At 43.8% G+C, this 13,682-nt stretch overlaps 2 protein-coding genes across 2 annotated transcripts; both read left to right on the top strand.

Moving 5' to 3' along the window:
- Window positions 1-117: 117 nt before the first annotated feature.
- Window positions 118-1,704, top strand: PCOAH_00019870 (DNA-(apurinic or apyrimidinic site) lyase; the record flags this gene model as incomplete). The annotated part of the gene is made up of 1 exon (XM_020058796.1): window positions 118-1,704. The coding sequence occupies one exon, from the start codon at window positions 118-120 to the stop codon at window positions 1,702-1,704; it is 1,587 nt and encodes a 528-aa protein (XP_019914542.1).
- Window positions 1,705-3,089: 1,385 nt separating this feature from the next.
- PCOAH_00019860 (Uncharacterized protein) lies at window positions 3,090-13,392 on the top strand (the record flags this gene model as incomplete). Its single annotated transcript, XM_020058795.1, has 2 exons — window positions 3,090-11,022; window positions 11,093-13,392. The coding sequence occupies 2 exons, from the start codon at window positions 3,090-3,092 to the stop codon at window positions 13,390-13,392; spliced, it is 10,233 nt and encodes a 3,410-aa protein (XP_019914614.1).
- Between the last annotated feature and the right edge of the window lie 290 nt (window positions 13,393-13,682).

Genomic DNA, 13,682 nt, shown 5'->3' with positions numbered 1-13,682 from the left:
TGCGTAGACATATTTTCCCCTGTACATGTGCACTTTTCCAACTTTTCCGGTTGATCACGCCGCATTTTTAAGGGGATCCCCTGTTGAAAGTCTTGGGAAGACTGCCACCCCCATTTAATGCTACGCGCAACTGTAAGCGTTATCCCCCGTTGTATTCAAGTTAAGAGTTTCTCAACCCGCCAGGACGTCGTAAAACTGGTTTACACGAAATTGCCTGCTCAACATTTGAGGGCGTTAAATGCCTGCACAAGTCAGGTAAAAATGTTGGAAGAGATTCAGTCGAACAAGAGGAAGCAGGTTGAGGAGGGGGAGTTGGGGGAGTCGTGCGAGCCGGTCAAGAGGACGAAGTTGGTCCCGATCGGGGCAGCAGCGGTGGTAGCGGCAACGGGGGAAAAGGCCAACCATGTGAAGATTGAAAAGGGTGACTCGATCAGCAAGGAAAAGGCCAACCAGGTGAAGATTGAAAAGGATGACCCGGTCAGCAAGGAAAAAACGGTGCAGGTGAAGGCGGAGAAGGATTGCCCCCCGAGCGCTTATTCCTCCTTCGTGTGTGCAAAGGAAGTCATGCAAACAGTCGACACGGCCACTGTGAAGACGAGCGAAAGTACCCCCCCGGTGGAAACAAAAGAAGGGGAAGTAAACACAATTGTTACATGGAATATGAACAGCATAACGGTAAGGTACAAAAACAAGGAGAAGTGGAAGGCCTTCATGAGTTTTTTCAACAAAATAAATGCAGACGTGTTGTGCTTCCAGGAGGTACGACTGCCGGCCCTGAATATATGTGACGTGAAGGATGAAAAGAACGCAAAGAATGCAAAGAATGCAAAGGACGAGAAGGCAAATGCGAAGGATGGAAAACGGGACAGAGGGAAAGTAAAGAACACGGATCAGAAAAGCCAAGTGGACTTTGAAATTATGGAAAAAATTTTAAAAGAAGATTTTTACAACTACAATGCGTACTTCAGTTTAGCGAACATAAAATATAGTGGACAGCTGGTCTTGGTGAAAAGGAGCATACCGGTGAAGTCCATCCGATACAACCTCTGCTTTGACGTCGACCCGAGCGAACACCACCATGAGGGTAGAGTCATCATTGTGGAGTTTAGCAAGTTCTTTCTGTTAAGTACATATACACCGAACAACGGGTTTGAACCAGTGAAGTTTGAAAGAAGGAGACTGTTCGATGAGCAGTTAAAGGAATTTGTATCCGTTTTGCGAAATGAGAAAAAGAACCTAATATGGACAGGGGATCTCAACATAGCACCGGAAGATATAGACTTATCTCACCCCGCTGAATTTAGAAGAATGAAAAAGGGGAATGTACCAAAGGAGTTCGTTGGGCAACCTGGCTGCACCGACTTTGAACGGAAGAATTTTATGGGTATTCTTTCCGCAGGGGATCTGATCGACTCGTACAGGCATTTGGCAAACCAACGCACCGATAAAGGGGCGCCCGGAAAGGCCACGCCAGGTAAAGGGGTTCGTGACGTAAACGATAACATCTACACGTGGCGGTGTCCCTTCCTCATGGGGAAGAGCTGCAACAAAGCCATGCGGATTGATCACTTCATCGTATCCAGGGGCTTTATGCCGAACGTGGAAAACGTGGAAATACACGGGTACAGCGTATTCCACAACAACTTTTACGGATCCGACCACTGCCCGGTCATACTACACCTGCGGGGGGGGACAAAGCAGTGATCCACAAAGTGGGTGAACCATTATCTGCTTAAAAGTGCGTTGTCGTTTTAGCATGGTTTCCTATCGAACATGGACAGCGGTGGGCTGGCCTCCTCGTGGACGAGACAGACAAGCACACTTCTGACTCCGTCGCGCATACATGCAAATCGGACAGTACAACCCGTACAACTCTTCATTTGCTCCCTTAGCAGCCGTGTGTCACTTGGTGGCCATTTCCTCTGGCTGCATTTATCAAGTTAATTTTTTTTTTTTTTTTTCCACATTGAAATGACAACTTTTTTTATTTTATTTTTTCCGTTTCGCCCTTATACGGCCTTTTTTTTTTCCTTTTTAAAATAATTTTTAAAAAAAAAAACGCGGATGAACGGCAAAGGCGCGTGACCACGTGATGCTGATCCGATCCGATCAATGGAACGGAACAGGTTTTGCCAAATGGGCGTTGCGCCATTCGCACTGTTTAAGGCATATAGTCGTAGTCTGCGGGGGGAGCGGAACTGACGTGCGGGATTATGATCCGGGGATACGCTGCATAAATGAGGCGTGAAGTGCAAACGGTTGGGTTTTTATGGGAAACCGCAAAGGATGTGGAGAGGCACCCCGAGGGCGGTACCGAATCGTTGGGAGGGTGAACTGCCGAATAGGAAAATGTTCACGACACTTTCTAACCGAACATGCGCAGGAAAAAAATGAAAAAAAAAAAAAAAAAAAGGCGGTAGGGGGCAAAAATGCAAAGAAGCGAACAGAAAGAGGAAAACCAACTCTCTGTGAGCGATTTCCCCACGAGGGATCATACGTATCGCCGTGTATGGAAAATTATACATTCCTAGTTACGCATGTTTATACGTGCACGCATTGTAATGTTTTTTTTGTTTCTTTTTTTTTTTTTTTTTTCCATTTTGCAAAACTTTTTCTTCCCAGCGTGAAGAAGTAGTTTTTTTTTTTCTTCCCCCCCACAGCAGAATTGCAATTGTGGGGGAAGCCAAACGGCGTAAACATTCCCTGGGGTATTTGTACATATATAAATATGCATACCCGCAGGTGAATTCCTTCCACAGTGTAAACTTCGTGGCATGCCCGAGGTGACCTGCTATGGGTAGGTCGGTGCACAGCTCTCTGTGGACGCGAATAGATGAGCAGATCCGGCTGGGGAAGAAAGTGACGGAGAAACGTATACCATGGGGCACTGTTGAAGTGCGTCACAGGGCAGCGTTTCCCGTTTGTTGTCTGGCCGAACATATGTGACTGCATGTATGTATATGTGCCTTCAGCGAACCCGCTCCCCGTTTGGCATTTTTTATGAAAGTGGCGCATCCCCCCTTGTGTGACGCCTTCTTTGCCCCATTGCACGATATGCCCTACCCGTGTTCTGCGCGTTTCCCCCCAAGATGATGAAGAAGACGGACGAGGCGAAGCGAATCCTGAGGAAAAAGCTGAACAACGATATAACGAACATTCTGTTGCTATTCGAGAAGGTACAAGAATGGGCAGACCTGAGCAACATCCTACAGAAGTTATACCTAACAATAGAAAAGTACGATGTGTTCGTAGATGTGTCATCGAAATTCCTCCTATTTAGGAGGTTATCGCAATGTCTGAATCCGCTTCTACCCTCAGGAGTGCACTCAAAAGCCTTAATCATCTATTCAGTGATTTTTAAAAAAGCGGAAAAAAGTTTCTTCATAAATAGCATCCACATATTATGTTCAGGCATTTTTGAATTTATGTTACACTGCACAATAAATTTGAAAACAATTTATTTTAAAAATATAAAGAGCATTTTAAACCTACGGGAGAATGTATACATTTTTGCGTATGCGTTGCTTCTTTCTCTTTTTAACGTGGTGGATAGTGACAACAATATATTGCTTTATATCTACTCTATCAACAATTACATTGGGGAGAAAATATTTTTTAACAACATATGGTTACTTTTGCTGAGGCACACGGAAATTAGGACCAACATTTTACATTTTTTGGAGACCTCTTTCAGTCCACAAATTCATCTCCTTTCCAAGGATAGGATTAACATGTTACTTCCCTTTAAGGATGACTTGGTTTTATCGTCCCTTATTTTTTGCCTCAAGGATAAGAGCATCATAAACCAGAGGATCACCCTAAGTTTGCTGATTAATAACTTTCCCCTCAGTCAAGTAAATTTGAAAAACCGCAGGAAGGGGGGTCCTTTGGCTGCAGGTAGGAGTGTCGATTACATTCCACGTGGATACCAACATACGCCAGGAAGTGCAGAACATGGAACGGTCGATTCGTCTGTTGTGAGGTCGGCGTCGTACAGTGCGCGTACCGTGCAGGGGAGGAGCGGCAGGGTAGGTGAAGACGGAGTAACGGAAGACGGTGCGGTGACATCCCCCCTACGCCTTTCCGATAAATACGAACGAGGAAATTCCAAAAAAAGATACCACAGTGACAACGACCCAGAGGAGGAAGGAAGTGGAGAGTACAGCAGCGGATTGGCTAAGGCTAGCCACGGTAGTAATCCCCTCATGGGGAAAATAGGTGCAGGGGTCAGTCAATCAATTTGGAGCAGTAACCAGGAGGTGGACCTAAACAACCGAAATGCTTCCTATGAATATCAGGAAGAGGACTCATTTAGACAATCCAGTAAGGAGGAAAAGTGCGAATACAACGAGAAGACATTGGAGAAGCACGAAGTGGATGGATTCGACGGGCACCCCGTAGAGGAGACCACTTTTGGTAGCGGGCTACGGATCGATTCACGGGACGGGTTTACGTCAACCTTCCCCAAGAGCGACGTGAAGAAGGTCAGATATGACGTCGACCTGGAGAGGCGCAATGTAGAAGGGGTAGACACTTCCCACACAGGTCACCCCGTTATTGCGCTGAAGGAGGAAGTCGACCCATCCGGCAGCCCCTGCGTATTATTCAACGAGGTCAGTAAAAAAATAATAGCGCGAAATGTCATCTTCCTCCTGCAAAAGGGGGACATCGGGTTGAACAGACGAATATTTAAATACCTCTACCTGTTCGAAAACAACGACGAGAAGAACCTCAAAGAAGGAATTATAAACATAGAAAATTATAAAGTCTTCGTAGAGACAGTCATAGATATTTTGCAGAACAAATTCCACGATAGCAGTCAGAGCGTATCCCACGTTCTTTACACTCTCCTAAAGAATAGTGATTATGCAAATATAAACAGACAAATCATGGGTAAAATTTTCCTCTTCCTTTTGAACTTCTGTTACAAGAATCGGAGCGATAAGAGGATAAAGCATTTTTTTAGAAACGTCCTGATGTTAAACCTAATTAGCTTCGACAACATCATGAGCATTTTCCTCTGCACGTTTTACTTCCTCCTGAGGAATTATGAGAACATGATCAGGCAGAATGTCGATGGGTACACCAAGCGGTTCACAAATCTTATGAATGTAATGACATACTTTGTAGACTTCTTACGTAGGATGAATCGATACGTTTATACGTACTTTTTGTTCTCCTTCAGTATTGCCATTTTGAGACTGATGAGACGCTTAAACATGGTATTCCTCTCCCTATTTGGGAAGTATAGTCACGTGAAGGAACTCAGTGAGAGGTACTTTCTCGACATGCACGAGGTGATCTCCCATCGGCACAGCTCCCTCTACTACTTCTTCTTCTTCGTCATGCATTACAATAACTACTACCTGAACAAGTGCTTCGTGATGCTGGGAAAGGAGAGCGCCTTCTTCCGTGGGGTTATCCATCGGGGGGGTGTAGTATATGGTAACCAGTGTGGTAACCAGTTTGGTATCCAGTATGGTAACCAGTATGGCGTATCTAATCAAGTCCCCCTGCAGAACCAGGTGACCTCCCCCCCTGTGGAGGAGAAGAGGAACAAAATGCAGAAAACCGGGGAGGTGCGCTCCTACGGGGTGGAGGATGACCACAAAGCGGCAGACGGTAAAATAAAATACGATAACTACAGCAATGAGAAGGAACTGAAAATACGGATGGCGGACACGTCAATGGATTTTAATATGAAGAGGAAGGTAAAGAAGAAGATGTTTGAAGGGGACCTAAATTCCGTATCCGCGTCGAATACAAGCAGCGTTTATAAGGTAACCCCTTTGCAGAGGGCAGACGGGGAGGTGAACTACCCTCATCACGTCAATAGTAGATCCCCCTTGAACGAAGGTACAAGTAATAGCAGAGGTCAGTTGGGGAGACCCCCCTTCGACAGCAACTACAGGATGAAGCTCGAAAACGATGAGAGATTTTTCTCCATACTGCTAAAGTATAGACGAAAGTTGAGGCGCAACTTGAACGATGCGATTGTGAGGAACAGCGAGTTGTACTTTTTCACTAACAACTACGAATATGGCATTTTCCTATTCTACAATTATCACCTCCTGTTGGAGAAGGAACACGTGAACAGAAGCTGCTACTTTTTTTTGAGACACATTTTGCGGAACTGCTCCTGTGAGAGTGAGGAAAAGTTTTACTTCTGGTGCGTGTTGTTCCTGCACGTGGTGAGGATAAACTTCAACAGGGGTCTACTTAAAAGTTCGAAGGGGGGACAGGTAGAACATGCGGAGGTAGGTAGTCCGTTGTGTACCGGCAGGATGTACTACGGGAAGAGGAAGGGGGGAAAAGTTCAGCAGGAGGAGCAGTTGGGAGGTGTAAGTGACGTGATGGAAAATCAGGTAAAAAACCAATTGAACCAACAGGGAGAGTGCAGCGAAATGAAAATTATGGAAGAGATGAAGGGGAAGAGGAGGAACAACCTGCTTAACCACTTTGCCAACATGGAAAAGGAACTGCTCTTCAGTAGAGCCTTCATGGAGGGGGTACTAGTCTACGCGAACAAAATTGTTAAATGCATCTTCCACTACATTAAGGTGTTAAGGAAAAATAAAAAATTCATAAAAATATTTTTCGACATAAATAATTTATACTTCTTCTGCGACAATATGTACTGCCTGAAGATTCTGAGGGATTCGCTGAAATGCAAGGATAGCTACGAGTTAACAATAAACGTGAGGGTCATTCTGCAGTTTATCCTGAATAACAAAACGAGTGAGTACCAAATAATTCATTCCAACTTTTACAACCTGACGCATGATCTGTTTAAGCTCTACAGTCGGAGAAATACGCTGATCAATTTTTACATGATAAAGTATATAAAAAGTAATAAGAAGAACTTAGCCTACATTTTTGACAACATAATTATAAATATGTTTGATTTGATTAACGAGATAGAGGAGGGACTCTCATCCTGCGGCAACGTTAGTGGTGCTGGCGTTAGTGGTGGTGGTGCTAGTTATGAGGAGGTGGTAGTCAGTGGGGGGTTACCAATCGTGAGCAGCGCAGCAACGTTGAGCGATCCCCGTATAAACGCACAGAACAACTATGAGAAGCGCCTCAGAAAATTGAAGTGCAAATTTGACTACATTAACTTTTTCTTTATGGGAATTGAAAACTTCATGTTGTGGTTATACAAACACAGGGTGAGTAAGAAAATTTACAACGCGAGGAAGAAGATGTCTTTGCAGAATTATGAGAAGAATGTGAATATTGTAATGTGCTACATTTGCACGGAGGGGAACATGAGTGCGTCCTACTTTAGGAACTACCTGGACGTATTTTTCCTGCTGTTTCTTAAGATCATATATATAAATGAGAACGTGGGGGAGATTGGCACCAGTGCGGGGGAGACCACCACGAACAATATCAACAAGGATACCCATGCCGTTAATGATGAGGACGCCTTTAACGCAGCCAACCCCACTGATGCAGTTAACGCGGCCAACCCCGCTAGTGGCGGATCTGCGCAGAAGGAGAAGAACCTGCTGAAGCAGAGCATGCTGCTGGAGTTCAAGAGAGACGTGATCAACCTGATTACGCACATATTCTTCTGCGCATACAGCTACAACAGGAACATGGATTACGTAAAAATTATGAACAGCTACTACAGGCAAATTATTCACCACATCCTGTTTCTCTACTTTTACTTCACCCTGAAAAAGTACTACATTCTGCAGATCCAGCTCATAAACTTTATTAAAAATATACTTCCCCTGTATGAGACCAATACGGATAAGAATGTCTTTTCCTGTGATGTGTTGGAAAAGGACATCACATTTGGCAAAGTGATGAAACATACGAACTATGAGGAGTTCATTCTAGCCAGCAAGTACCACTACGAGTTGGTTAATAGAAATAACCTGCTTGTAAAAAATGACGTCTTCATATTTAGCATCCTCAGGAAAAGCATGACCATTCTATTCAACTTCAATGAACAGGTAATTTACAAGGAGGTACTAAAAACGATCATTTATCTCATTGAAAATATCATCGTCGAGAAGGACGTGAAGGCGTACTACCTTACCGTCTTCTTCCTAGACCTCCTCTACATCATAAAAGCAGAAACTGAGAAAAAAAGGAAGAATCTTTTTTTTATTATGAAATTTTGTGAGTTTTTAAGTGAAGTTTTTAAAATAATTTACAAAGACGAATTGAAGACGCAGCTGAAGTTTCCGAACAGATTTGAGTACGACGGGAACATCACCGTGGATGACATTGAAAACAGCTTGTGCGAAGGGAAGGTTTCCACTGCAGCGTTTTGCACCGTCTTTTCGATCAAAACGGATGACAAGTTTATCACTATGCAGCAGAAAAATATCTCCACTCTGTTTTCGGTTATCTTCAATTTGTATGCCTACTTGAAGAAGAAGCTCAGACTGTACTGTCGGAACAATAGAGGCCTCCTGACGCAGGATGATAGGAATGCCCCCCCGAACAGCAGCCATTACAACAACAACAGCAGCAGCGTCTACAACAATAATAGCAGCGTCTACAATAATAATGGAAGTATGTATAATGAGAATGGTGCTCCAGTTGTATCTGGCGCCGTTAGTGGAACGATCGACCCGGTTGGTGGGACTGTGGACCCCCTTAACACCAGCAACAACGATAGTGGTGTGTTTTCCAACGTGTTTGTTCAGGGAGGAGGTACTTTCGCACGTGCAGGCAGTCCTGTCAAACACGCATCCATGAACAGGGACCATGCAGGGGGGGACTCCTCCGATGTGCGTCGTATGAGCAGTGCGGAACGCGCCGAGGAAGCCATTCGAATGAATCAAGACGCATTCATGGAGGAAGAAATGCTGATTGGTAGCACGGTGGATAGGGCACTCCGTATGAATGTAGAAACAGATGCAGCAATGGATTCAGTGATGAATGCATCGTTCGATAAGGCAGCTCGGATGGATGCACTAGGCAGCAACTTAACGTCGAATGTTCAAGGGGGTTCATCCTACGAGCAGTACGCTGGAGGGAACTATCCCTACGGAAGGGTGTCACCAACTATTCCGAATGGGAACATGGGACAGTTGAATGTAGAAAATCTTGGCGTAGAGCATCTAGGTGGGGGGGAACCCCTTAGCATGGAAAGCCTCGGCGTGGGGAACGTTGCCCCTGTTCGGGGTGAAGGAACCTTTACAGGTGCCCAAAACTTGGTAAGTGGCAACGAGCAGCTAATTTCAGGCAGCGATTACCTGGTGCAGAATTACGGAGGGGACAATGGAAGTTTTGCCTTCCCAGGGGGCACATACCCGAACGGGAAGTATATTTATAGGGAAAATTTAAATAAACAGAACGACGTGGTGAGTCAAGGAATATACGGGAAGGGAGACAATTTAAATAACGCCGTGGTGGGGGGGGCCTATCCAAGCGCGTACTACGGAACCGTTGGGTATGAAAATGAGAAGATGCAAATGGGTGGCACGATGCCAATGCATGGGGATGCACTGGTAATGGGGGGAAGTCAGCAAAGAGGAGGTAACATCGGAGGGGTCAGTCCAGGAGTAGGCCTTCTACGAAGCGACATACAAGGAGGGGATCTTCCCCCTCAGCAGATGCACGATTTGAAGAGCGATCCGTTTAACAGCAATCAGTTAGCTAGTATGGTGGGTGATGTGGGAATGGAGACCGGCCCTGCAGGAATGACCACCGGAGCAGCAGCACCCGCCTTGGCTGGAGTGACTTCTCTGGCGAAGGATTTCAACTTCAACGCACAGAGTGATAACAACACGTTTACGAAGACTGACGACAGTACGTTAGCCTTGTCCAACCGAATGGAACATACTTTCTTATACAGGGGGAAGCTAAAAAGCAACGGCATTTCAAACGAAGGGTCGAAGAGAAACAAGAAGATACTCCTCCTGAAGGTGTGCCTACGGAACATAATTTCGATAAATAAATTGCTTTACTTCGTGACGAGGAGCGATTTCCTCTTTATAGATAGCCTTTACACCTTATTTAAGGAGTACATCTCGAAGAGGAAGGAGTACAATCAGGAGAAGGAGGAGGAGTCGGATGACGACACGGCTTCCTCCACACATGAACACAGGAACAGGGACCGCTTTCTGAAGAGCGTCATGAGGGTGGCGCGCATGGGCAACGGTCATCATATCGACGGGGGTGACGACGAGTATGACGATGAGGATGATGAGGACGACGATGATGATAATAATGATGACAGCGAAAACGACTACGAAAAGGACGACTATAACGATTACCAATGGGAGGGGAATGACCACGATAGCTACTTCGACGACAGCGACAGCGATAGTGACCACGATGAGCAGAAAATTATCCAAGAGCACGTGGACCATTTTGTTGACGATAACGGAGCGATCATGGGACGGGCAAACATGAACACAACTAGTGGGAAAAAGAAAATAAAGAAGGAAAGAATAAGAGAGTATTTTAGGAGGGAGAAAAAATTGTTAAAAAAATTTAATTTTATTGGAAAGTTTGGAAAAAGCTCGATGAAAAAAAGTATGATTGTTATGAACGAGTCAGGTGAATTTATCGAAAAAAAAAAATTATCATTTTCGCTAACTCTACTGACAGAATTTCACGACGATATATTGGTGAAAATTTTGGACGATTTGTTGAATTATTATGAGAAATATAAGACAAAAATTAACATAAATGAGTTTATGTATTTTGTTTTTCACATTTATTTGAACATTTGCACACTGACCAAGAGAATTATCAACTGCTTTATCGATTTTATGTTTTCACTGATAAAGAAGATTACGCAGACGTCTCAAAATATTATGAGCAGCCTTTGGTTTTTGTACATTCTGTTTGTAATCGAAAATAATCATCAGTACGTATTTAATGATAAACTGCAGAAGAAAATAATACTTGAGCAGATAAGCATATTGATACAGATTTCTCTTTACAGTTACTATTCCAAGAATGTGAAAAATAATTATAACGTGCAGACGCCTCTTCCCAGTTTTGTCCTTCCCTTTAACATTCATTACGTCATTCAGGATTATTTCATAAGTAATAATTTTTTCAAAAAAAAAAAAAAAAAACGCAAAATGTTACTACGTCAAGAATTTGAAGCTTATAGAGAAAAATTTTAACATTAATGATTATTCCGAAATAGCTGCGATCAACGCGTTGTCCTTTCTCCTTCTTTGCTTTTATCATGTCGTGGTGAATAACACTACCTCGGGGGATGGCACAGCAAGTGGTAATAGTGCCAATCACGGCACAACGCACGGTACTGGCAATGCCGCTATTCACACCACCTCACACAGTAACAACCACACCAGTGGAAACAACCAAAGTGGTAATGCAAGCAGCGCCAATCAGATGAAGAGCTATATCTGCGAATCGTCGGTCAACCTGTTTTACGAAAATTTCAACAAGTACCTTTCCCTCATTTATAACAACAGTTTGCAGAATGTGTTCTTCCGCTACTCCTTTTTGCTAATCATGAACCTGTTGATCGATTACAATTACAACTGCAAGTACTATATAAAGAAAATTACCTTCGATTTATATGCATACATTACGAATGTTGATATACGCTGCTTCAAAGCCTTGGCAAGTATTTTCAAAAAGCTGAACGAGTCGAACATAGATGAGCTGTTGTTAGTCCCCACGAGCAGCATTTTCTCCCTCAAGTTCAACATAATAAATTCAAGGATTAACTATATTAACAAATTATCGCTAATCATTTTAGCAGGGAATCGAAATTTCTACCTAGCGCACCTTCCAAAAATTGCAGAGAACATTTCGGAGTATCTAAAATTCTGCACCGACTTGAAGTTGTACCGAGAAATATTAATTCTAATTTGCACCATCATTATTAAGAATGACGAGAATGAAATATATATTATCATCCCAACGTTCATCTCGCTGATTCTGCAGATTTACCATGTAGAGCGGATGAAGTATAAAATTACCGTGGAGGACATAAAAAATGTAGACAAGGATGAGGACAATTATATTTACGACTTCAATTCGTGCAACAATGCAGATGTGCTTTCTCTTCTAAAGACCCTTCTCATTATCATCAACATTTTGGTAAAACGCAATGTTAGCTTTATTAATTTTTACTCGTGGATTTTCTTCAAGGACATTTCGATAAAGAGGAACTCCTTTTCGGCGCACAGGGATATGGGCAACTACACCAGGGGGGGGACTAAAGACCTTTACCAAATTGGGGGGATTAGTGCAGGTGGTGCCCCTCTGCCAGGTCTCCACCCTGGTGTGCACATGCATGGCATAGGGGGAGGAAACACGCTGGTGGACCCCCCCACCTTTGGAAGCAAAATGGAGAACGACCTAGTAGAAAATGAGCATTGCGTTCAGGGAGTTACTTTCCAACAGGACGGAAGAACACCCAAAAAGAATGTATTGAACGATGGGGAGGAGGACGATATAATCACCATCCTGTTGAACGCCAATCAGGAGGAAGACCCGTTTAACAAAGGAAGCACCATGTCGCCTACTCACATTATAAAGAACACCGCTTTGCAAAATAAGGCAAAAACGGAGGAGGGGAAATTTGTTGCCTTTCTAGACATTATTGAAAAGCTATACACTCCTGCAACTACTAACAAGAAGCATAAATTGGGTACCGACGGAGGTGGTGACGCGAATAGTGCGAACGAGGCGATTACGGTTACTGGAGAGGGAAGTCTGAGAAGTACAACCCCGCCGCCCCCTGTTCATAGTAGCAGAAATAACCAGGCGAACGACCCTACGGTCGGATTCCTCGACGAGATGGAAAATGAAGAGGGAGATCTCCAAAGTGGCTATTCCAACAATGTAAAGAAGAACCTCTACTACTGTGACAACTACCTAAGTGAGTACATAATCAGCAAGAAGAATCAGCTCTCAGGATATTCCTCATGTGAAAATAACTTAAGTAGCTCCTCTGTGAATTCCGTAAGGAGTAATTTCTCCAATAATTTTTCCAAAGATATGGGTGCAATTTTGTCCGATTCTTCAGATGACCCTGACGTTAGCAACAGCAGCTCCAACGATGTCACACATCTTTCTCACCTCATGCCAAATGGGGACAATGATGAAGAGATGTCCTCGGATGATATATACAGCATGGCAAATGACAAGTGGAACCATGTGCATTGTTTGCCTAATTACGACATGAACGAGTTGGGAAAGAAGAAAAAAAAAAAAAAAAAAAAAGTTTCCGTCCACTCGTGCAAGAATATCCCCCTCATTTTGGTATACCTGTCCAAAAAAATTAAATTAAATTTTTACAAATATTCTATGAAGAAGCCCAAGGACGAGACCTTCATTCTGCTCAAAGAGTTGAACTCCGTGGAGAACGACATCAACGATTTGTTTTTGGAAGTGGACCTCAACCAGGTGTACGCCGACTTTCTCATGAGGTAGAAATGTTGGAAATGAGCTACGTGTAGCAGTGTGCCTTTTTTTTTCCCCCGTACGTGTTTGCAACCCCCCTCGGGGATGGTGACCACTGTTCATTTGTTATCCCTCCATCGTTTGTTACTCCCCTCTCCATTGCACAACTGTACCGTTAAGCGCGTGTCCACCGGCATCGGCGCTCATCCATGTTTAATAGCTTATCCGTTTTTTTTTTTTTTCCCCTTTTGATTTTCCCGCATTGCATGCGTGATGTGCATTTATTATAACTCTTTCCTGTCCGTTCTCCCACCGAACAA

Source organism: Plasmodium coatneyi, chromosome 8 (assembly GCF_001680005.1).
Source record: "Plasmodium coatneyi strain Hackeri chromosome 8, complete sequence".
NCBI classification, from domain to species: domain Eukaryota; phylum Apicomplexa; class Aconoidasida; order Haemosporida; family Plasmodiidae; genus Plasmodium; species Plasmodium coatneyi.
Note: the sequence above shows the minus strand (reverse complement) of the source record. Positions and strands in the feature narration are given on the sequence as shown.